This window comes from Microdochium trichocladiopsis (assembly GCF_020744255.1).
Source record: "Microdochium trichocladiopsis strain MPI-CAGE-CH-0230 chromosome Unknown B0I36scaffold_2, whole genome shotgun sequence".
NCBI classification, from domain to species: Eukaryota; Fungi; Ascomycota; class Sordariomycetes; order Xylariales; family Microdochiaceae; genus Microdochium; species Microdochium trichocladiopsis.
In genome coordinates, this window is record NW_025763545.1 from 3,235,708 (window position 1) to 3,257,816 (window position 22,109).

Below are 22,109 nucleotides of genomic sequence, written 5' to 3' on the forward strand. Positions count from 1 at the left end.
TCGTCAGTGCGATCCGAAGAAGTTTTTCTCTGCGTGCTGTGGTCCTCTCTGCGGGCGCGGGCAGGTAGCCCATGCCCACGTCAGTGCTTCAGCCGTCTCTGACGATATGTCCACCTGGTGGTGGTCCTGTCCTCGTTGCCATGCCGTTGGTATGGGTGGGTCATTGGTGTCATTAGATTCTTATGCTCGGCGGAGCTCGGCCCAGGTTGTTTCTCCCGTACCGCTTCGCTCATAATTGTGCAGTCTCGAGGTTCCCTATCGAGGTGTGCCCCAAGCCGAAGCTTGGCCCTGGTTGGGCGCCAGCTTGGGAGAGCGTGGGAGGGGAGTAGGGTCAAGCCTGGGAGCTACGGCTGGGTTCCATCTCCCGTGCCAGGCATGCGCTGGCTGGGCACAGGCGATCCTCCGCCGCCGCCGCCCCCCCCCCCCTTCTTGCCCCTACCTTTGTTGCATCATATTCCATGACCAGGGGACCCTTCTTGTCTCAATCCTGACCAGAGGACCCAAGTGGGAGATCCGCTCGATTATGCTGGCCACCCCAGTCGACCAGGTCAGGGGGGCGCTCTTCTCCACACCCAGTGCAGGAACCATGCCTACCAGTCGACCCGGCATGGCGATGTCGTACCAGGGCATTGCGAGCCTTTCACGCACCAAGAGGCAAAGACGGGCAGCCGTTGTGCCATCCTGGTCGGTGTCCTGCGCATGGAGTCCGTGGCCATCTTCAGATGATATAATGCTCCCGTGGGCCACCCTGGCTAGCTCTATTTCGCTGATCTGCTGCTCCCGGTTGACATACATATAACCAAATCCTGCACTGCATCCTCACTACGCGACACACTACTTTGCTGCTGTAGAAACAATACTTTTTCTGCCCAGACAATTCGCACCTGTCCATAACGCCCTCTCAACTCTCGTCCTGTAGCGATCCGGTTCGGGTATCCAGACAACAACACGATCGCATCCAAGACGATTTCGCCATTACTAGCAAAAGACGTTTGATACAACGACTGGACAAGAGCGTGATCGACTCGGGCTCCTTATGATCGCCTGGGAACAGCCACAACATCCGGTCATCAAAGCGTAGATTGTAGCCACGACGTAGACAGCGCTTGGCCATCGAGCCAACTGCTAGCGAGAGGACGCCTCGTCCGAGATCCAACTCTACCGGTGCCAAGGGAGCCTTAACGGCTTCCTCTCGTCTTAACCATCTCAACACAGGTCGTGGCGACCGTCCGGAGCGGCTCGCTCTGGCGGGATCCATATGCTGGAGACACGCTGGCGGGCAACTACCGAGTCGCGTCAGACTACGATGTCTACAACCCCCAGGCCCCTCACACGGTTGAGCAGAACCAGTCTTCGCATAACTATGAAGCACCACACCACCATCATCACCACCAGGGCCCGGGCACCCTCCCGGACAGCAGGCAGGCGAGTCTGCATGACCCGCAACAGCATTCACCGCAACATGAGATATCCCAACATCACCCCCTCCTCATGGAACATCCCCATATGAGCAGTCATCATGCCCCAAGGCATATGACACATGCTGCACACTATGCTCCACAAACTCATTCCCCTCATGCCATCGTCGGTCCTCTGTATCACAGCTTGGCAACAACACAGTCGCATGTCACTGGTACGAAGCGCCCTCGATCCGATGATCTAGACCTAGGTGTTCCCGGGCTCTCCGATTTGGACCACGGCGACATCGACTCAATACATAGCACGTCCCTCGGCGCGGCTTACACAACCCAACCACCCAGTAGCCGGCCTGTACACCATCACCACAGACTTCCGGACCAGCCACCTGCCAAAATGATGCGCCACGATGACGGGGGCATGGGTACAAGCACTGGAGGAGGTACTGGGAATGGAGGTGCTCCCAGCGTGGTCGGCCAAGCAGGAATGCCGGAACCAGCTCCCCGGCCTCGCGGTCCAAAGCTCAAGTTCACTCCCGAGGATGATCAACTGCTCATTGATCTTAAGGAGAACAAGAATTTGACTTGGAAGCAAATTGCAGACTTTTTCCCGGGTCGATCGTCCGGGACTTTACAGGTTCGTTACTGTACCAAGCTGAAGGCGAAAGCTACGCAGTGGAACGACGAAATGGTAAGAACTAAACCACAATCCGGGAGTCGTACAAAGATGAGGCAGTTCGCTTACACTTCTTGTCCAATGTTCAGGACCAGAAACTGCGCAACGCCATCCGAGACTGGGAGAACGAGAAATGGCGCTTCGTGTCCAACAAGGTCGGCCCAGGCTTCACTCCACACGCCTGTCAGCAGCGGTCACGAATCCTCTCGGGTGAAATTACCGAGGAAGTCCTAGAAGAAGACGAGCAGCCGTGAGCCGCGCTCCATCCACATATGCAACAGCATTTCGACCAGCCGTGCAGCCCCTCTTGAGTGCCTCTTCCCACGGCCACAATGTCGGGCAGTAAGCAACTGCGCCGGTCTCGACGAAAAGAACTGGCGACCACCACCGTAGCGTGCTACAGCATCCATCATTTTCCCTTGTTTTCATCGCGTCAGCAACTCACACTGTTCCCCCCTTTGGTAGCCCAACCGCATTTCTTTTCAACAGCATCAGCGTCACGCATACCCCCTCCTGCCTTTCACATGCCTGCTTCTTATCTTGAATCGATTCACAAAATAGACTACGTCGGCATGATCCATTTCGGACACTTCTTTAATCGTGCCCTATTCATTGGGACATCAAGTGTATCCCGTTTTCGCTTTCTCAGCGCGCTGCACGGTTTGTCTCTAGGCCACTTGCCATGCTAACTCCCCCCGAGTTGAGCTTGGAGTTGCCAAAATCACGAAACCCACCAGCCGAACCGCCCACATGGAGCGCGGCTATGGATAGCATGACCGATTTGTCAGGGGTTGCATACTTGGCGGGGCGACTGGCTTCAAGACTTGAAAGCCTTGCAGCGAGCATCTTGTTTCTGGGAACTTAGACGGACATGGAGTCATGTGGGTGGGAGCTGGTGGAGTCCTTTTTGTTTTTTGTTTTCTTTTTTTCCTGGTCGTTTGCCCCCTGGGGCCGGGGCATCATTTGTTTTATGCTGAAACTTCACGACCACGTACGGAATAATGTATAGAGCTGAGAATCGTCACCGAGAGCATGCAGGCTGGAGGCAAGAGGAGGGACACACCATACTGAGTATGTATTATTAGTAATACACTTGTAATACTATTTATTCCCACCGCGCCGTACGCTCATTGGCGTCATCGCGTGCTTCCGTGGGCAGAAACAGCGATTTGGAGAAGTCAGTCGTCTTGCTAGTTATGAGAGTGAGGGACTGGCTGTCTGCCCATCCATACGCTGCCGCTGCGCAGCTATTGGTGTCCATACGAGTCGCGGAGGCGTGCATCTTCATGCAGACGAGTCCTCAGCGCGGCAAGTTCTCTGGTAACTGCTCCACCACGCAACGAGTAGATATGGTCACCTGCAAAAGAGCCCTATAGCGCCAGCAGCATATAGCTAGGGTTCGCCACTTCTACTCCTGTGCTCTAATTTCTGTGTGCTCTGATTTCGTTTCAAGTGCAGGGTAGCAGAACCGTCCTCGGCTTTTCTAAGTGGTCAGCGATGCCTTTGCTGTCTACATTACGAAGCAAGGGCATTCATTGATCAAGCTCGGCCAAACCATGGACAAGCCGAGCAAGGATGACCGATATGGGACCTTCCCATCAGTGGAGGCTCTAGATCGACAGCATTATCAGGGCATGTTTAGCCGAACACTCCGGTCGTGGAGCTGAGCTGTTGGCTGTTGGCTTGGGGAGCCCAAAGACAGCAAGAAAGCCCTAAAAGCTCACACACACAAGTTTATGCCGTCAGGTTCCTGCTTACCAATTTCCGGAAAAGTGACCTCGGCCTCAGGCCCCTAAGTGAGAGGGGTGAGCGGGCAAACGGTGCGCGGCGGGCGTCGGGAGGCGGGCTTGGAGGGAAGCCATTCGCCGGGCAAGACGCATGGTGACAGCCTCTTTTCCTGCGGGCTTCATCACAATCACCTGATTTATCCACACACCAATGGCCACGTTGATACCCCATCCATGACACATACTTCCTAGTCACTCCCACATATACATACATTCGAACAGTCCTAGTCAGGCACTCGGTCATCGGCAGAGTACGACGTTGACAGGCGGTGAGATGGCGTGGAAGTGCCTCGTCCGTTCGGAGCGCCCAGCGGTCACCCCTATCTGGGTCTGGCCGGAAATCTCCCAGCGTGTTCACGAGATCTACCACTCGTTGTTATCACCCGCTGACTGGCATCGGCGGGACTTGTAGTCGTATGATCAGTGCACGGTTGTGATTCGCTATACAGTGACCCGAAGGCCTGCGGAAGCCAACCAAAAGTACCAAAGGAGGCCAAAGGTGACACATGATGAGTTGAAGCTTTGATTCGCCAGTGCCTTGGGAAATTGGTGGAAGGAGAGAGCTGTGGCCGCCGGGGACAGGCGAGGGGCATGTCGTGACCCAACTCACGCAAAAAGCTCGTCAGCCTCGAGTTCCCCATGGGGCCGAATGGAGGATGGTGGAATCCTGCAATGCAGAGCAACCCTGGCTGGCCTGGTCGGGACTGGTCGGGGGTCGATAAGACCTGGTCCCCGTCAAGAATCTGCCGCGGGATTCGCAGAAGCGAAATCTTTTCTTGCTTCAGGCCGCTACCGGGCCTGTCCATGCAGAGCGTGATGGACCTGGTAACCCCATTAGAGCCGCTTGGTGGTAGAACTGCCCACCCCGTCCAATGATGTAGAGCTCACGTCCTTTAGTTGGGTCGCACACCAGTAGTTCCGTGATCAATAAGGACGACAGCAGGACTAAGTTGAACAGCCCGAAGCACGGTGGATTTCTAGCGTTGCCACGAGATACGGCAGCGAGGCGGAATAAGATCCATGACGAGCCCACCTGGCGCTCCTGCGTCGAACCACCTCATCACGGGCGCAGCTTATGGCTGGCTGACGGAAGGGACAGTCTGTGGACTTGTCTCGGCTAGGTCCAGCGACATGCGAGATCGGCTCATTCGGGGCGAGCTCATGACGATGTGAGTGTAGCAACCAAAAGAACCCGGAGCATGTGTCGCCAAAGCCATTCATTTGCATGGTTCACGTTGCACTTGTCTGGGGCGGCATGGTACACAGTGTGTCGTTGTTTGCTGTCAACCTTGATCAGGATCAACACTCAACGCCGGCGGCTGTGGCGGACTTGGCAATTCGAAGGGCCAGCCGGGCTTGGTGACGGGTGACGGGCGAGTCGATGCTGGAGGATCATGTTGACAAGGCCGCCGCTCGTGGAGTCGCGGTCGGGACTCGGCTATGGGGCGAGGCAGCTGCCAGAGGGTGTCATTGATGGCTGAAAGTAGTCGCCATGTCGCGCCAGTCCTTTTGTTTACCGTCGCCAGAGCGCGGATGTTTCTTGCCTGTTTGGCGTGTTTCGAGCGGTGGTGTCGTGCTTGGCTAGGGGTGGCGGCGATGCCTGTCTCTTAACGTCTGGGCGATATAGGGCTGGGCTCGCACAAGCACGAGGCAGAGGGCGAAGCACGTACACAAGCGCCAGCTGCACCAGACAATCTCTGGTGCTCATCTCCAAGGAGGCCCTTGTTCGGCCCTGCCTGCACACCGGAGGCTCAGGACACGATGCCTGACGGGACAAAGTCAACATTGCTGCATACCTAAGTACCTAGGTAGATACACTCACTACCTAGCCTAGATACGCATGTAGTGTCGGCTCTCGCACAGGACGAGGACCATATGCCTGCACCGGCACCGGCATGTCGTCGGGCAGGCCACGGTTGTCCCTTGTACCCATGGGTTCCGGGTATGCACATCAACCCTACCTGGCCTGGCCTTCCGGCTGGAGTGACCAGGAAGGACACTTGCATGTGGCGGGCCGATCTGGGAATCGTCGCCCAGGATTACGCGTAGCAAGGCGACAACACGAGCCGATCGGCCACAATGCCCATTCACTACCAGCCCGAGCCTGGTGCGCAGCCCGGCTCCCACGACTCGGTTGCCCCCTCTGGCGAGAGTCGCACGAGGACGACGCCAGCAGGATATTGCGCCATGGCCGTGGGCGGAGATGGATTTGCTGGGAATGTCCCCTGATGGCCTCGGCACCCTTGTCAGGGCACACGCAGCCCGATCGCCACCCGCAGCCAATGAGAGCACGCAAACCCAGCCGGCAAGGAAGTGGGTTACATCACATGTGGCCCAGCTTTCGGATTGCTCAGTCCCAATGCAACGGGAGGACTTGATCATCTTCCGACCGTCACCGTACCCAACATTCCTTCAGGGGTCCAAATGCTCGGAACCTCCCCTGTCACTACGCGGGTCGGATATACAGTCAGGTCCCCGAGTTATGGAGAAGCTGTTGACCCGTGATCGCGATGTTCGGAACACAAGTAAAAGCCCGTTGAGCGGCTCTGCTGTATAGGTGAAGACAGGTGAACCATTGCCCGTCATGCCATTGCGTCGTCCTAAGACCATCACACATGCATAGTGATGGTGTACTTTGACTTGGCACAAAGATCTCCTCCCGTCTCGGACTCGGCTTGAACCCAGATCCTTTTCGCAGATCGAATCATTGTTGATCAATTCGCAACCAACCACTACTACTGGTTCTCAGCAGGCTCGCCGCATGGACATGTTCCATCCATTTGCGTCTTACACGATGCCTGTAATGTCATTGAGGTGAGAATGAGAGGAGGTAGTCGCAGAGCTCTTTCCGACCGAGCTTCTCACCCCGGGTCACCAAGTCAATCAGCGCCTGGTTGACTGGGAGCCGCGACTTGCCGGCACAAAGGGCTTTCTGGGTCTCGATCAGCCATCCGTTGAGATCATGGATCTCGGTCGGCTTTCCACAGAGGGTATCCTGGAGCATTGAGCTTGTGTTTTCTGCAACCTTTGCCCCAACGCTGTATACTATAGCCATCAAATTGTCAGGGGAGAAGCGTTTGATGAGAGCAGCTCGAGCCATCGCCAGACGCGCAGAGTCACATTGGCTTTCGTGCCTGGTGTCGTCGTCCACGAGTACAGATTCGCTACTGGCGTCTTCGACCAGGGCCTGAAAAACCTGCGAGGTCTCACTGAGCAAAGTTCTGATCAACTTTGGCAGATCATCTCCTCTGTCAACCAAGATCTCGCCGTTCTTGCAATTTAGAATCGCGGTGAGGGGGTTGATGACAATATTGACCGCTAGCTTCTCAAGCTGGGCAATCCACAGCTGCTGTTGCGAGACAGACTTGGCTTCGAGATCTGGAGCGTTGCAAAGCTGCCTTGAGAGGAAGTTCGAGCTGCTCGTGGCTGGCCCAGACTTGGAGTTCGAGACGGATCCTACCATGACTCCAGCCGGAGAGGCGTGTAAACTTTTGAAAGGACCAAGCGATGTCACTCCGTGTGTGACAACACAGGCAAGCCAGGAGGGCTCCGAACCAGGAGGAAATCGATCTTTGACATATATAGCTCCAAGTGGTGGCCAGAGTTTACACATGCCATTCTGTGCAAAAGCAATCGTGGATGACTGGTCAAGGTATGGCAACAGGCGGTCCACCTGTGGAAGAGCCTGGGAGGCTTTGGTCGTGATGATGAGATTGTTGATAGTTTGCCCAGAAGCTGGCTCACGGATTGGGCCTTGTGGTGGTGGCTGATCCGTCCACCATTCAATGTCAAACTCCGTGATCCGTTGAGATGTCCCATTTCTAACCATTTCAACGCCCGGCGACTTTGCCCACTCCTGAAGCAGCTCTAGCCGATTGACCACCAGCGTGATAGGGAGCCTGGCCTCGAGCTTGGCAAGACATGCGGCAAACAGGCGTCCCACGTTCCCAATCCCTAAGATGTAAATGCGTTGTTCGTTGGTGTGGGGCGTGGCAGCTGGTCTTCGATCAGTCAAGAACCGCGAGCCCTGCAGCCTGTCGTCGAGATTTGCCAGCGTCCAGGCATATAATTGTGTACTGCTACTGCGACTACTGAGAGATCGAATAGTCATATTCGCTCGTCGCGGACCTGGGCGCAATGAAGCACGAGAGTAAAGACTCAGCTTTGATGAGTACATTTGGTGGATAAGCATAGCCAGGTTTTCCGGCTTTCGAGGTCACGACAACACATGACATGAACTCCACCAAAGGCATGAGAGTGGCTTTCCAACGCGAACGCTTGGATATCGGGGGACCAGTAAACGACGAGGCTGGTGATGTAGTTGTAGCTTCGTCGGACACGCATCCGTTAAGCCCGCTCTGCAGCTCGGGTTTAACACGAAAGGAGCAACATGCGCCAAACCCTGGAAGGCTCTGCCACGCTGTGGCGTTGTGGCGCCACCTCCAAATGCTGTTCAGACAACCATGTTTGAACTCCTGATCACGCAACTTCAAACTTCAAACCCACTGCCTGCCAGCTGCAAATTCCACTGCATGGTCATCGCACGCTTGCTCTTCACGAGGTCTTGGCGTAGCTTTGCCAGTCATCAGAACCTCGGGACCCCCGACTTCCGCGGTTCCTCAGGCACGCTCGCAGGGGTTCTAGTCGTGTCCGGCTCCATGTCTGCTGTAATTGTGCCACCTGACGTAGTCATCTGATTTGCTCCGTTCAATAAGGACCAGAACAAACTGCGTACCAGAGAAGGGGGGTTCTGTTGTACAAAGCGAAATCCTCGTGGAGTTGATGTAGATCTGTCCGCGTGGCTTCTCTCCGAGCTCCCGTTGTCGCATATGCTCATCTCGGCCCTCACCCATCAAAGCATTTAAACTGCTGGCTGAGAAGTCAAGTGCGCACCATCATTTTGGGATCAAGAGATGGATTGTCCCCAGAAGGGAGGCTCGGGTTGCCAGTCGTGCCAATAAGCTTTCCACTGGCTGTCTGCAGGGTCTCCTGACCTATTGCACACAGGTCGGATGTAAGAGAAGTTCTCTACGAAAATGGTAGAGGTTTGCCCAAAGATATGGGCAGGACTGGACACCTATGATCAGTACGCGTTTTAAAGGCAAGGAATAGAGATGCAGCATGAGTTGAGAACATATCCAAGGCGTAGGGCAAAATGAGATGTTCTTGACGGTGTCCGCAGGCACTACTGGTCTTACACCTATTAGGTGGAAACCAACCCGACTGGGACCGATGCGAGGATGTCGCTGTGAAGGATGCCTTCGATCCCGAGGCAACACCATATGCTGCATGTCGGTCTGCACTGTTGGTATTACTTCATCTGGCAACTATTGAGATCATCAAGTATCAATGGCTTCCTCATATAGCCTACTTCGATACATGATAGGTTTGTACTGAAGAGGCAATTCTGAGAACCGCTTTGAATGTCCAACAAATCAACTATCTATTGCTAGCTTAACTCAGCGCACCGCGATCAGCGCCCACAAGGGATTAGCGAGGCGACTCAGTTCCTGGTGGTGCTTGAGAATATCCGAATATGCTCGGATGTGTAACTCTGAAGGTCATGGGGTGATATTTCCCGGAGATTGCTCGAAGGATCTGAACGCCGTTCCCGCTTTTAAGACCTTGCCAGACTGGGACTCGAGGCGGTCGAAGGTGACCTGAGGTTCTCATTAGCGGAAATTTCGGCTAAGTGGTCTGTTTGGTCAGGTTGGTAGGCCTTCTCCTAGACAGCCAGCTGCCATTGAATGTTCACTTATGAGATCCCAATCCTGCGTACACCGGCAGCGCCAGCCCTGCTGTCGTACGCGATCACAGCCAAAGCAGGTCAAACTATCGTCGTGCAAGCGCGCCATGGTCATATAATTGCAGCAGGGACGAAAGGGCCACGGGGAATTTGTCATCGTGTCTTGCTGTCTGACTTGTCCTGGGTCTGGCGGCGGACGAGGCAGAGATCAGACAGCCCCTAATTGCCCGCGAGATCAGGTTGACCATTTGTGCTGGCGTGTGAGCTGCCACTGTCGTCGTGGTCGCCATCTCTACAGTTGCCAATTCCTCGAGACAAGACGCGGCATGCCGTCGAAATGCAATATAAGCCTTCTCGAGCCCCTTGCTTTCCGAGAACAAATTTCACTGGCCAACTCTCTTTGAGATGCCCCAGGGTTACTGCGGGTTGTCTGTCTTGGTCGCTGGTATTGGTGGCTGCTGCTGTCGTTTTCGTTCAAACTTGCGCTTTCAGCTCGGCGATGCCAATGCTCAGCCCTCCGCCGGAAGTTCTTGCCTCAAAAACCCGAATACCAACTCCATGCTGTTCACATCTCCGGATCGAGTGGAGTAAAGCAGCTTTGGAACACAATAATAGACAACGGTATATAAACGTGGTCCCTTACATTCCTTCGTCTGTCTCAACCCCACCGCTCCCAAAGAGCCTCAGCAGCATGTCTCAGAACCCAATGAGTCACCCGCACCTCTCGCAACCTTTTTCTCTCCTTATTGTGGTCACTACGTCTAATTGTCTACGTAGTCGTCCCCGCAATGCCAAACAGCAAAAGGCAATGTTGAACAGCGGGCTCCAAAGGGCATGATCAGCAATAAGATTTCGGACTCGCTATATCTACAAAATTACAAAAAGAGGATATATAGCACCCCGAGTGAAGGCAAAAGAAGTCAAGCCAGGAATCCCCTGGCAAATCCAAGCTTCGTGTTCCGTTATCTCAGCCGGGTGTAAGCATGATCCGACAAGCAGGACCTCCTGGATCCTCATGTACGGACCCCAGGCCCAGCACACTACAAGTGAGCTCTTCACGTGCCATCTTCTCCAATGCGAGATCTCCTCTAGTAGGGGGGGTTGGGACCCATGTTGTAGTCGTCAGGACCGGGTCGGGGAGGCAGCGAACCAGGACGGCCCTCGCCGTAGTGCTTCTTGCGCAGCGCTGCAAGTCTCTTCTTCTTGGTGACCGTATTGATGTACGTGCCGATGACGAACGAGATCACATTGAAGAACGGTACCCAAGTAGCCTCGGGCAGGAATTTCTGGGCGAACGCGAGGCAAATGGGCGACGTGACCCAGGAAACCTTCATCACCTTCCAGAAGCCAACACGCACTGTGGCGCGCACCTGATGGTAAGTCCTGGCGCCAGCAATCAAGGCCATGGCAGTAAGGTAGACGGTGTTTTGCACGGGCGCAATCTATGGCACAAAGAGTTCACAATCAGCTGACGTACTTCCACGCTCTAGTTTGCAAATAGATGGGTTGAGGAGGGCTTACCAAAAGATTGCTGACGAGGATCTGCAGGATCTTGGCGCGAAGAGACGTGCGGCCGCGGAATGCCTTCTGCAGGCACCAGATGGCAAAGTGGCCAAGCGGCGCGCTCACGAGTGCGCCGTAGGCAGCCATCTTGGGAACTCTGGAGGTGAAATAGTTGCCGTGCTTGTTGCGGTCCTTGGCAAGCCAAGAAGCCAGGAATTCCTGAAGAGCCGAGAGCGTGCCGGCCGTGAGCATCTTCATGCGCAGCGGGTTCTTCTCCAGCTCGGAGATATACCACATCAGGTAGCCCTTGGTGCCGGCATTGGCCTTGCCGCCGGTGAGTGCAGTGCCCACAGCCTCAGCAATTGGGTGCTTGCCGCTAGTACCAGGCAGCGTGCCATCCTTTGCAGCAGACGCGGCGGCCTCGGTGGCCTTGGTGACGGTGTCACGCTCGATCTTGACGGACGACATGATGACGAGTGGTGCGAAGTCGATGGACAATAGGGGCGAATCTGGAGAGCGTCGCAAAGTCAGTCGCGCAGCCGGTGGCGACAGGAAGGGTGGTGATGGCACGGAGCGATTGTGAGGAGGTGAGGCTGGGGGGTCGTGCCGAGTGGTGACCAATTGTTTTTGTTTACCACGGGAGGAGAGTGGAGCCGAGGTACTGAGCAGTCGTGGACGATGCTGGCATCGGCCAGTTCCGATAGCAGAGAGGAGCTCTGGCGGGCCGCAGCGATCGCGACGGGCGGGGTGCAAGGCGAATGAAGTTGAGACGGAACAAACAAGCAACGACTTACCTCGACGATGACGAACACTTTGCGCAAGAGAGGAGGATGCGACAATGGACAGTGCAAGGAGGAGGGGGCTCGTGGAGGAGAGTCGAGAGAGGGCTGGGAGTTTTGCGAGCAGCGCCTGGGAAAGGGTAGCCAGCCAGCCAGGGTTGGGGAAGGCTGGCAACCTGGAGACACGACGTGTTGAGCTAGCAACCAGCGCCCTGCCCCGGTCCATGAAAGTGCGTGCGCTACCCTGGCGCGTCAGCTTAGCTCTTGCACCTGCAGCTCCAGCCACGCTGCTTCAGATTGTGTAACATTTGCATGCTGGTGGCGTTCCCCAGCCCAGCCCAACGGGGACCACAGCTCAGGTTGTTGCCCATCGAGTCTCGCTGATACGCGTCGATGCTTCAATATGGCAACGAGAAGCAACACGGAGCTGCACCCCTCACCTTGGTCCTGAGTCCAAGTAGTAATGCCCCCTCAATGTCTGGATCCGCATCCTGTCTCGGAGCACCGTGTCTCAGATACTGGTTTGATCCTCACTGCTTCTCACATGGAAGCTCGGGTGTAGAGCGTGTTCGACCTCTGTCCCGGAAAGTGAAGAGTCGAGTAGACATGCATCATTGTTGTGTGTATGGGCGCGTCCGGTCTGCGCATTTTCGCGCCTGAAGGTCCATCTTGTGGCGCCGAGCGATGGTGTGGGAAGGAGGACCTAGAGTCCTGCCGACGCAGTGGCGTAATTTGCCCAGCCACACCGCCTGCCTAACTGTGAACTGCGCCCCCAAATCGACCTCAGCTCGGAATGCTCGCGAGGACGTGACGTGGGAACAATTATGGCTTAGCTAATGGAATATTGACATATCCCGCATGTTCCCTCTGCCGACCCGCATGACCCGAGGAGCCTATCCGGTCCCTGCCAGATTCGAACTATTACAAAGCTCTCTCGACAACCACATTTTTATCTTCCACCGGCCGCCGTTGTCGTCATCGTCGCAGTCAACCGCTTCGCCCGTCGTGGTCATGGCTTCCGCGAAATGTAGCACGCCAATAATCTCGGCCGCCAAGCTGTTCATCCAGCTTTCTACTCGAAGGTCCTGCTCGACCACCTCGGTGCTTGATATCCTTGCGCCCGCACAAACCCGAGCCCTGCACTTGGCTGTGCCCCAACACTCTCCGCGACTCCTGCCCAAACGGAATTCGACTACCCGTACTATTCACTTAGCTGCGTGCCCATCTCCTGCACATTCTGGTCGCCGTGCCGTGGGTTCATCAGCGCCTCAAATAGCCTCGACCTCGGAGCGAGCCTTTTCCACGACAAGAAGGCTGTACGCGACTCAGGCCATCGTCAACCCTCAGGAGGATGATGATGGCAAGGACATGCTTCTTGAAATCACGCCCAGGGCGGCCAAACGTCTCCAACAAATCATGACGAAGGACGGTAATCCGAATCTAGCTCTGCGAATACAGGTTGAGAGTGGTGGCTGTCATGGTTTTCAATACATCATGTCACTCACGACGCTGCCAGCCCATTCGGCCCCTGGTGCGCAGCCCGGACATGTAGCGCCAGGTCCCGAGAACCAAACCGGGGGCAAGACATTGAGTTCAAATACGGCAGAGGAAGTAACACCCTCTACAACAACGAGCAATTCTCCTACCCCATCCGTTCTGGGCGAGGACGATACGGTATTCGCATATATTCCGGATGCAGCACAAGAAGACAGCGCTGGGGCCCCTGACCTGCCGTCTCCGACCGCCAAGGTTATATTGGACAAGCCAAGCTTGGATCTCCTGAAAGGGAGCAAGGTGGACTACACGATGGAACTGATCGGAAGCCAGTTCAAGATAGTGGACAATCCCTACGCCACAAGTAGCTGCGGTTGTGGAACAAGCTTTGACATTAAGATGTAGATAATTGTAGGACCGTATCCGACTCAGCTCAGAATAGCCTAGTCCTGTCAAAAAAAGGATCGCATCCTGACGTTGACACAGCATTGAATCACAACCATGCAAAGCAATAATAGTTGATCGACGTGTTTTTCCATTGATTTCTGAAATCTGCTGCGGCCGTGCCTCCTCCTCTGCGAGGAGGAAAAGCATCATGTGACAAGAGGCACACAAAGTCTATTGCTCAGAAAAGGATAGGGACTATGTATGACACTCTTGAAGCTGATATTCCTGGAGACCAGGCATGCCAGTCGAGGAGAGTTTGCGCCTTCAAACGGAGAAGAAACGCAGGTTGTCTTCGCTCAAGCAGGCCGTTCCCCGCGTAGTTGTCAACGCCGCAGTAGAGCCAAGAAAGCCCCCAAAGGTTTTGTGGGGGAGAAAACCCCGTGTGATCCTCCCAAGTCTATTCGGTCCAGAGTAATCGAGCGAATGAGTCGTAACAACGCATGCCCACAATTCTCCAGCCAAAAGGTCTTGTTGAACTGAGCGATCCCGCAACAAGGAGATGCGCTTAGAGACGGCGACCACGGCGACCACCCTTTCTGCGAGTGCTGTCGGAAGGAGTGGGGGTGACGTCCTCAATGCGGCCGATCTTCATGCCGGAACGAGCCAGGGCACGGAGGGCGGACTGGGCACCAGGGCCAGGGGTCTTGGTGCCGTTACCACCAGTGGCACGGATCTTGATGTGCAGAGCGTTGATGCCGAGCTCCTTGCAGCGGGCGGCAACGTCCTGGGCGGCCAACATGGCAGCGTAGGGGGAGGACTCGTCACGGTCAGCCTTGACCTTCATGCCACCGGTGACACGGCAGATGGTCTCACGGCCACTGCATACAATCGATTGTTAGCGCATCGCCCCGATGCAGTGAAAGAACTGGTTGTGTATTTGCATGCAGGATGGTTGCTCAATGCGTTTCAAATCGACTCGGTAAGGGTGACGAACCTGAGATCGGTGACGTGAACGAAAGTGTCGTTGAAGGAGGCGAAGATACGGGCAACACCGAAGATGAGCTCGCCTGGTGGAAGACTTCGACGTTAGCCACAAACGAGTCATCTGGATGGCGGGGGGCATTGCGGAACTGAGAGACTGACCTTCTCTGGCCTGGGGGCCGAGGGAGATGTTCTCCTGGGGAGCGCGGGGGGCCTTCTTGGGGGGCATGTTGACAACTATTTCGTGGCTGTTTGGTGGTGGTGGACTTCGGGTTGGTTGTTGATGTGAAGCTGGACCAAGTGCTTGCAAGTCTCCCGCTCTCGCAGAAAGACGGTGGTGAAGACTCGAGGGGCCGCACCACCAGAATTCGCCAGGCCGGTAGGCGGTGAGACGCGGCAGTCCACCGGCTGCAAAATTTCGCCCAAATTATTCTGCGGAGCCAGTTGCGCATGCCAAAAAAAAAAAAACCCTAAGCGAGGCCGAGGGTGCCCAATCACCGGCCAGCAAGGTCCTCCGCCGCACAGAGTCCCCCTGCGAGCATGCTGGCACTCTGCCATCTGCGCTCTGCACTGGCCCGCCCACTCCAATTTCCCGCCCAGACTCGACCTGTCGAAAACCCGTCTAATTTTTCTTTGGGTGCTTTCTCTGATCTTCCTTCTCGTCCAGCCCAACCACTAACCACCAAGCCGACAACCCGCGCCGTCGCCGACAAACCGACAAAATGGCCCCTACGTATGCTTCTCCCTGATTTTTCACTCCCAATGCCTGCGCCCGCTGTGGCGTGGGTGGGCAGGCGTCACTGTTCGAGTCTTGCAGGATTTGTCCGTGGTTCTCTCGCTACTTGCTCGACATTCTGTCCGACTAGGTGAAGCAGCCAATGCAATGCCGCTGTTGCACGCGCAAGCATTGGGCTCATACACCTGGCGATGTATTGTCGAGCTCGTTCGATCAATCTTGGAGCATCTCCCTCCACCTCCCCTGCTGTCCCGCAGCTTGAAGGTGCGAGAGACGATGCCCGAGGCGTTGAGGATGAAGTGTGCATTATGCCTCTTCTCCTTGAAAACCAGCTGCCATGTATTGGTACAGGGAAGCGCAGGAATGTGCTTACCGTCACCAATGTCATACTTGAGCATTTCTTCTCGAAGTCAAAGATTTCGAGGCGTTGTTGGATGAGGGCCGTAAGGCATCTAGTCTGAATACTCAGAACCATGATGCCAGAACTACGCCTCACCGATCAAATAAATATCTTTCGAGTTAGCTATCGCTGAGAATGTCGCATTCCGGCAATTCTCCAACATGCGCTCTACCCACTCACACACCAGGTGTGACTGTGGACTACGTACTAACCTGGTTCATGCCTCGCAGTGTTCCCACCAAGGACCAGGTCCTGGTCCCCGAGACCCTCCTCAAGAAGCGCAAGTCTCAGGAGAAGGCTCGCGCCGAGAAGGCCACCGAGATTGAGAACAAGAAGAAGGTTAGTACCTTGCGCTCCATAGTGATTTGCCCGGAGGCCAAAATGATGCACAAAAACCCTTTGCGACTAGATCAACATCAGTGCTGTTGCAAAATAACCATCTTTCGGGTCTGATAAAAGCCAACCGACAACATGACTCTCCATTATGCGTTGCCACATCGTTCTGAGCTCAGCATATGCTAACCGCGATTGGATGACAGGCCAACAAGGAGAAGCGCACCGTCATCTTCAAGCGTGCTGAGAAGTACGTCAAGGAGTACCGCGATGCGGAGCGTGAGCAGATCCGCCTGCACCGCGTTGCCAAGCAGGAGGGCCACTTCCACGTCCCTGCCGAGGAGAAGCTCATCTTCGTCGTTCGCATCAAGGGTATCAACAAGATTGCCCCCAAGCCTCGCAAGATCCTCCAGCTGCTGCGCCTGATCCAGATCAACAACGGCGTCTTCGTCCGTGTCACCAAGGCCACCATGGAGATGATCAAGATTGTCGAGCCGTGGGTCGCCTACGGTTACCCCAACCTCAAGAGCATCAAGGAGCTCGTCTACAAGCGCGGCTACGGCAAGGTCAACAAGCAGCGTGTCGCCATCACCGACAACGCCATCATTGAGGAGAACCTCGGCAAGTACGGCATCGTCTGCGTTGAGGATCTCATCCACGAGATCTACACTGTCGGCCCCAACTTCAAGCAGGCCTCCAACTTCCTCTGGCCCTTCAAGCTCAGCAACCCCACTGGTGGCTTCCGCCCCCGCAAGTTCAAGCACTTCATCGAGGGTGGTGACCTTGGCAACCGCGAGGACAAGATCAACAACCTCATCCGCCAGATGAACTAGTTCTACAAACGTTCTAGCTCTGTTTGCGTTGTCGAGGTCTTTGTTTTTCATGAGATGACCATGAGGTTTGGGTTTGGGTTTGTCTATGGTACAGCTGGGAAGGAACAAATCACCTTCTTGCATGGTTGATCGGCGTTATTGCACAAAAAGCCCTAGGCATCGGAAATGCTGGCAATGAATTGAGATTCTTTCATGACCTACCACCATGGCCCTCTCCATTGAATGACAACAATAGTTCCTCCATCTATCCGATCGCTTGTGGCATGCGCGTGTGAAAAGAACTTGTTTGGCCACAAAATTGAATTTCGCGTGCAACTCGTAACCCAATCAGGGTCCAAGCAACGACCAGAAGCATTGAATGCGGCAGCTCTTGTACCGTGCCTCTTGCATAATCTATCAGTTCCTCGTGCCCGAGGATGACCTGCTCCGCGGGATGCAAGACTATGTTTGATGCATTACAATATCGACACATCTTCACGTTTGATCAAAATTTGAATCTGTTCAAGGATGAATGCGGGCTAAGCGCCTGTATGAGGAGCTCTCCACGTTCTACGGGTTGAGCATCCGCGAGCACAAAAGGATTCGCGACGAAAGCCCTTGCCAGTGCGCACTTCATGCAAACCGGCCACTGCCATACAGCTGTCCGTGAGGGTCTGAAGGGACTACCTGTCATGTGGGAGTCCATCATCAACGAAGAGCCCACAGTGCACGCATGCTGCTCCCTTTCTTCTCCATCCTGGCCACTTTGTTGAGTGCGTTCTTGAACTCCGCAGACTGCTGGCTTGTGATGCAGTACCGGTTGAAATGATCGACGAGCAGCTTGGTTGGAACTTGTCCGCCATGTTGACGTATGAAGACAGGAATCGCCTTTTCAAAGTCCTTGCCGTGCATGGCACTTGACCGGCCACTGCTACTGGTGGGAGTACCGGATCTCGAAGTGGTTGCGCTGTTTAAACCAGAGCGTGGTGACCCCAAGTTTATGCCCTGCCGGTCGGCGATGCCAGCGAGGATTCCTGCAGAACTTGGACCGCCACCACCTCTGCCCGCGCGCCGCGTGTTGATCGGCCGTCCGGCCTCACCTACTTCACCTGTCCACGTGACTGTACCGATCGGCACATTCCGAGCTTGTTCGCCGGCTCTTCGCAGCGATGCTGCGGCGGCAGCAGCGACTCGATCAGCTTCTCTCTGTAGCATGGCGCGACTGGCTTGTGGCTTCTTCTTGCCGTTGACAATGTCGTCGTGCTCAAGTGCTTGGTGAACACCAGAGCGGGCGAAGAGACCTTCCATGATGCGAGACTCTTCCGTCGGTGGGGGCTCGTCGTCTCCCTCCTGCTTGAAGTCCTCAAGACTTGCGACACCCTCAATGGTTTGAACCTGCTGCACATCGTCCCCCGTGATCTCGGCTGCCTGACTCTCATCCTGAAGCTCTACAAGATCTGTGGTGCTTTGAGATACCTTCGCAGAAGTGCCTGTGTTGAATTTGACTTCGGTGCCTTCGAAGAGTCTCCCAGTCTCTGTTTTGCCCTCCTCGGCTGATCCTAGCGTAAATAAATCGTGCAGATCATGAAGCTGGAAGGTAGTACGTTGCTTCGGATCCTTGAGGACTTTGTTGCTAAGAAACTGCTTGAAAATCTGCCGATGGTAAATCTTCTCTTCTATCGTACCCGCTGTCATGAGCCTGTAGATTGTGACTTCTTTCTTTTGTCCCAGTCGCCAGGCTCTCTCCCGGGCCTGGACATCGGTTGACGGGTTCCAGTCAGGATCGAAAATGATGACCCGGTTGGCCCCTGTAAGGTTCACGCCTAGGCCACCAACCTTTGTGGTTAAGAGAAATAAGTCCAATGTGGGATCTTTGTTGAATCGATCGACCAAGGTCTGTCGGTCCTTGATAGCAGTGCTGCCGTCCATCCGTATATAGCTAATGCCATCTTGTCGCTTTACAAAATCCTCCAGGATATTAAGCATCTGGACACCCTGGCTGAAGAGCAGAGTCTTGTGACCAAAACGCTTCCACATCTGCAGAAGCGCCTTGACGACCTGCATTTTGCCCGACTTGTTCGCCGCGCCCCATTTGTAGTCAGGCTTTGCCCTCAAATGTGGATCAAGCAGATCCGGGTGGTTACATATTTTCCGGAGTATGTCGATGCCGTAGAGTGATTGTCGCGTCTTGTTCAAGATTGCACTCATCTCCCCCGAGTTCAAAAAGAGTTCATAAGCCTCGCGTTGAGGCCGAGTGAGTTTGCAAAAAAGTACTTGCTCACTCTTCTTTGGCAAGTCTGCAGCGACATCGACCTTCAATCGTTGCAGGAGATACGGGCTGATTGTGTCTTTGAGCGTTTCTGCACACTTCTGAGCAGTCATGATCTGGAGATTCGTTGCGTTTGCGTACCCGCCAAGTTTGATGGGTATCTCGAACTGGTTTCGAAAGTCGACTAGCGTGCCAAGTCGCATGGGAAAAATGAAATCGAACAGCGACCAAAGCTCCATAAGGTTGTTTTGCATGGGAGTTCCGGAAAGAATCACTCTATTCGGTGTGCGCAACTCTTTGCAGTAAATGGTGATTGCCGTGTTGGGATTGCGGATCTTGTGGCCCTCATCCAGCACTGCATAACCCCATTCGATAGGAATGAGGATCTCACCGTACGTTTGCAGGCCAGCATAAGTTGTAACCAGCACGTGGCCGTGCTTGACGACTCGGTCTACGATCTTCTTGGCAGCCTTGTTGACAGGCTTATTCTTGCTTTTTCGATTCCAGGCAAGCTCTTCTTCCTCGATACGGTCTTCGCTGCTCTCGCTGTACATGCCACTACCAGATGAGTGAAGGATCGAAACCCGGAGAGGCGGCCACCAACGGTGGAATTCGTTAACCCATTGTCGTAGAACAGTGGCAGGCGCAACAACGATCACAGGCTTGTCGAGCAACTGGCTGTAGTGTAGGGCCGTGACAAATGATATCAACTGGACTGTCTTGCCAAGCCCCATTTCGTCACCGATGATACCCCCAACTTTGTGCTTGTAGAGCTCGCCCAGCCATTGGACTGCAGTCTTCTGGTAATCGAAGAGAGCTGGATAAACGTCGCCTGGAAGCCTCAGGCCATCCTCAAAATGATGATCGGGGGTATCTGGAGAGGGTTTGAACCATTCTGGGATGCTTTGATCTGTGTCTGGCTCGCCAGTACCAGTACCATTCTTTTCGTGCAACGCGCGCGCCCTGCTTCGCCGCTCGACCCAATTTGCAAGGCGATCTTGGTAGTTCGCCTCGTTCCCGTCATCGATTTGGCTGAGATCTATTTTGCCGTCTGCAGAAGCCTGTGATCTCTTGCCCGATCTTTTGCGTGTCCTCTCGGTCATGTCGTACTCGTCTTCGTCCAGAGCGTCGTCGTCATCGTCGTCGTCGTCGTCGATGAACGCTGCCCCCGGCGAGGCAGCCGCGGAAGTCTGAGGGGTGTAATCATCGTCGGTATCCGAGTGTCTCGTGATCCTCTTCCTTTTACGGGGTCGCAGTGAAAATTCTGCCTCGGCTGCGACACCTACAGAAGTCGATTCCTCGGCGAATCCTGGGGCACGAAGGTTCTGGTGCGATCGTGGCTCGTAGCCGGCCTTCTCCTCGAGCTCCTCGGCCACTGCCTCGTCCTCCGCATCCACCAAGGCACTGGCGAGGCCTCCCTCAACGCCTTCGGGGCGGGAGCCACCAAAGTTGGCAAAGGGAGTAATCTTCCCCGTTCTAATCAGGAATTCTCGGTGACTTTCGTTAGGTAGTTTTCTTGAGCCACTCTGGGTTTGCACTTCCTGAGTACCATCCTGGTGTCTCTGGTCGATACGGGTGTGAAAGTCGGCGACGTCCTGCTCAGCAAGACCGATCTCGGCTTGTATTCGGGCAATCTCGTCTTTGATCTTGGTCTTGAGATCCGGTCGCCCGATGGCCTTGCGGAAACGTTCGTCCTGTAAGCGTTTCTGTGCTTCGAGCCTCACAATATTTGCCTGGGCGCGCTCGATTCGTTTTTCGTCCTTGGCATCTTCGACTTCAATGAGGGCCAGATTGGCCTTGTATGTGATGTCTCGTTCGAGGTCGTCCTGGTCGCGAACGTTGGTAGTGAGGTTGTGTAAGGCAGCAGCCTCATCGAGATCGCCGAAAGTGTTGGATGCGTCGACAGCGGCATCATCGTTATCGGTTGCTGGACTATCCTGAGCGATAGTAGCGATCTGCTCAATCACGACGTCGCGCGACTGCTCTGCCGGGGCCGGCGCTTCTTCAGAGGCAGGCGAGGACATGACGACAAGCGCCGAGCCATGTACGGAGTTGGTACACTGAGACTCTGCTCCCAGCGAGGAAGATGCGGCCTATCCGCACAGCTTGTGCTCAAGCCCTGGAGGTGTAGGCAGCGATCGTGAATTAACCACCGACTCTGGAGCAAAGAGTGTATGCACGTATGACGCACTCTCGATAGGCAGGCGCGGAAGACCCACACCACCTGCCTTATCGATAGGGCAGGAATCGAATCGAAGTCCGTCCGCCCTGCCGCCCGAGAGCTTTCTCTCTGCCTTGGAAGGAGTAACCTGGGTTCATGCTGTGAATTCTCTCTTTGAGCTAGGAAGTCGGGTGCAGCATGAGCTTCTCATTCGTCTCACACAGCGCGGCGGCATTGAAGCCGCGGGTGGGTTTCGGGCCCGAGGTGGACACTCCAGGCAAGTGCTCTCCGTGCGCGCACCTTACCTTAATTACGGCAGTGGTTATTTTTAGATGGTGCCTGGCATATGGCGGGTGGCTGTGATGTATCCAAGACAGGACCCCAGGTCGCCGGATCATTTATCCCGTTCAAGCTGAGATTGGACATACTCGAAGCAATCCTAAATCGGGACGGAGTACATCGAAGTCCTCAGCGGCCACAGCTGTATTTCCCATGCCAGCCAGACTAAGTTTGACGCTGCCAGTTGAGCAGCCACAGCCAGCAGCACATCATCGCGGCGGTTGGCGTCCCCGTACATCTGGACGACATGGTGCCTGCAGGGCTGCAGGCTCTTTCGCCGTGTCAGTGTCA

General features: G+C 55.0%; 8 protein-coding genes across 8 annotated transcripts; 3 read left to right on the forward strand and 5 right to left on the reverse strand.

Annotated features, from left to right (window-relative positions):
* Positions 1–1,491: 1,491 nt before the first annotated feature.
* B0I36DRAFT_346099 (uncharacterized protein) lies at positions 1,492–2,345 on the forward strand (the record flags this gene model as incomplete). The annotated part of the gene is made up of 2 exons (XM_046156420.1): positions 1,492–2,106; positions 2,181–2,345. The coding sequence occupies 2 exons, from the start codon at positions 1,492–1,494 to the stop codon at positions 2,343–2,345; spliced, it is 780 nt and encodes a 259-aa protein (XP_046017194.1).
* Positions 2,346–5,500: 3,155 nt separating this feature from the next.
* Positions 5,501–6,472, reverse strand: B0I36DRAFT_74974 (uncharacterized protein). The gene has a single exon (XM_046163315.1). The coding sequence runs from the start codon at positions 6,258–6,260 to the stop codon at positions 5,709–5,711; it is 552 nt and encodes a 183-aa protein (XP_046017195.1). The 5' UTR covers positions 6,261–6,472; the 3' UTR covers positions 5,501–5,708.
* A 212-nt stretch (positions 6,473–6,684) lies between these two features.
* Positions 6,685–7,989, reverse strand: B0I36DRAFT_236522 (ketopantoate reductase PanE/ApbA C terminal-domain-containing protein; the record flags this gene model as incomplete). Its single annotated transcript, XM_046149472.1, has 1 exon — positions 6,685–7,989. The coding sequence occupies one exon, from the start codon at positions 7,987–7,989 to the stop codon at positions 6,685–6,687; it is 1,305 nt and encodes a 434-aa protein (XP_046017196.1).
* Positions 7,990–10,712: 2,723 nt separating this feature from the next.
* Positions 10,713–11,595, reverse strand: B0I36DRAFT_237293 (Mpv17/PMP22 family protein; the record flags this gene model as incomplete). The annotated part of the gene is made up of 2 exons (XM_046149528.1): positions 10,713–11,066; positions 11,146–11,595. 2 exons carry the CDS (start codon positions 11,593–11,595, stop codon positions 10,713–10,715), a joined length of 804 nt encoding a protein of 267 aa, XP_046017197.1.
* Positions 11,596–12,917: 1,322 nt separating this feature from the next.
* B0I36DRAFT_372275 (uncharacterized protein) lies at positions 12,918–13,805 on the forward strand (the record flags this gene model as incomplete). The annotated part of the gene is given in 3 exon segments (XM_046160101.1): positions 12,918–13,104; positions 13,120–13,437; positions 13,513–13,805. The coding sequence occupies 3 exon segments, from the start codon at positions 12,918–12,920 to the stop codon at positions 13,803–13,805; spliced, it is 798 nt and encodes a 265-aa protein (XP_046017198.1).
* A 547-nt stretch (positions 13,806–14,352) lies between these two features.
* Positions 14,353–14,997, reverse strand: B0I36DRAFT_372276 (ribosomal protein S11-domain-containing protein; the record flags this gene model as incomplete). Its single annotated transcript, XM_046160102.1, has 3 exons — positions 14,353–14,665; positions 14,782–14,854; positions 14,931–14,997. The coding sequence occupies 3 exons, from the start codon at positions 14,995–14,997 to the stop codon at positions 14,353–14,355; spliced, it is 453 nt and encodes a 150-aa protein (XP_046017199.1).
* Positions 14,998–15,295: 298 nt separating this feature from the next.
* On the forward strand, positions 15,296–17,318 carry B0I36DRAFT_315449 (ribosomal protein L30, ferredoxin-like fold domain-containing protein). Its single transcript, XM_046152883.1, has 3 exons — positions 15,296–15,501; positions 16,135–16,243; positions 16,444–17,318. Exons 1-3 carry the CDS (start codon positions 15,491–15,493, stop codon positions 17,068–17,070), a joined length of 747 nt encoding a protein of 248 aa, XP_046017200.1. The 5' UTR covers positions 15,296–15,490; the 3' UTR covers positions 17,071–17,318.
* B0I36DRAFT_315451 (SNF2 family N-terminal domain-containing protein) lies at positions 17,319–21,714 on the reverse strand. The gene has a single exon (XM_046152884.1). The coding sequence runs from the start codon at positions 21,340–21,342 to the stop codon at positions 17,758–17,760; it is 3,585 nt and encodes a 1,194-aa protein (XP_046017201.1). The 5' UTR covers positions 21,343–21,714; the 3' UTR covers positions 17,319–17,757.
* Positions 21,715–22,109: the final 395 nt, after the last annotated feature.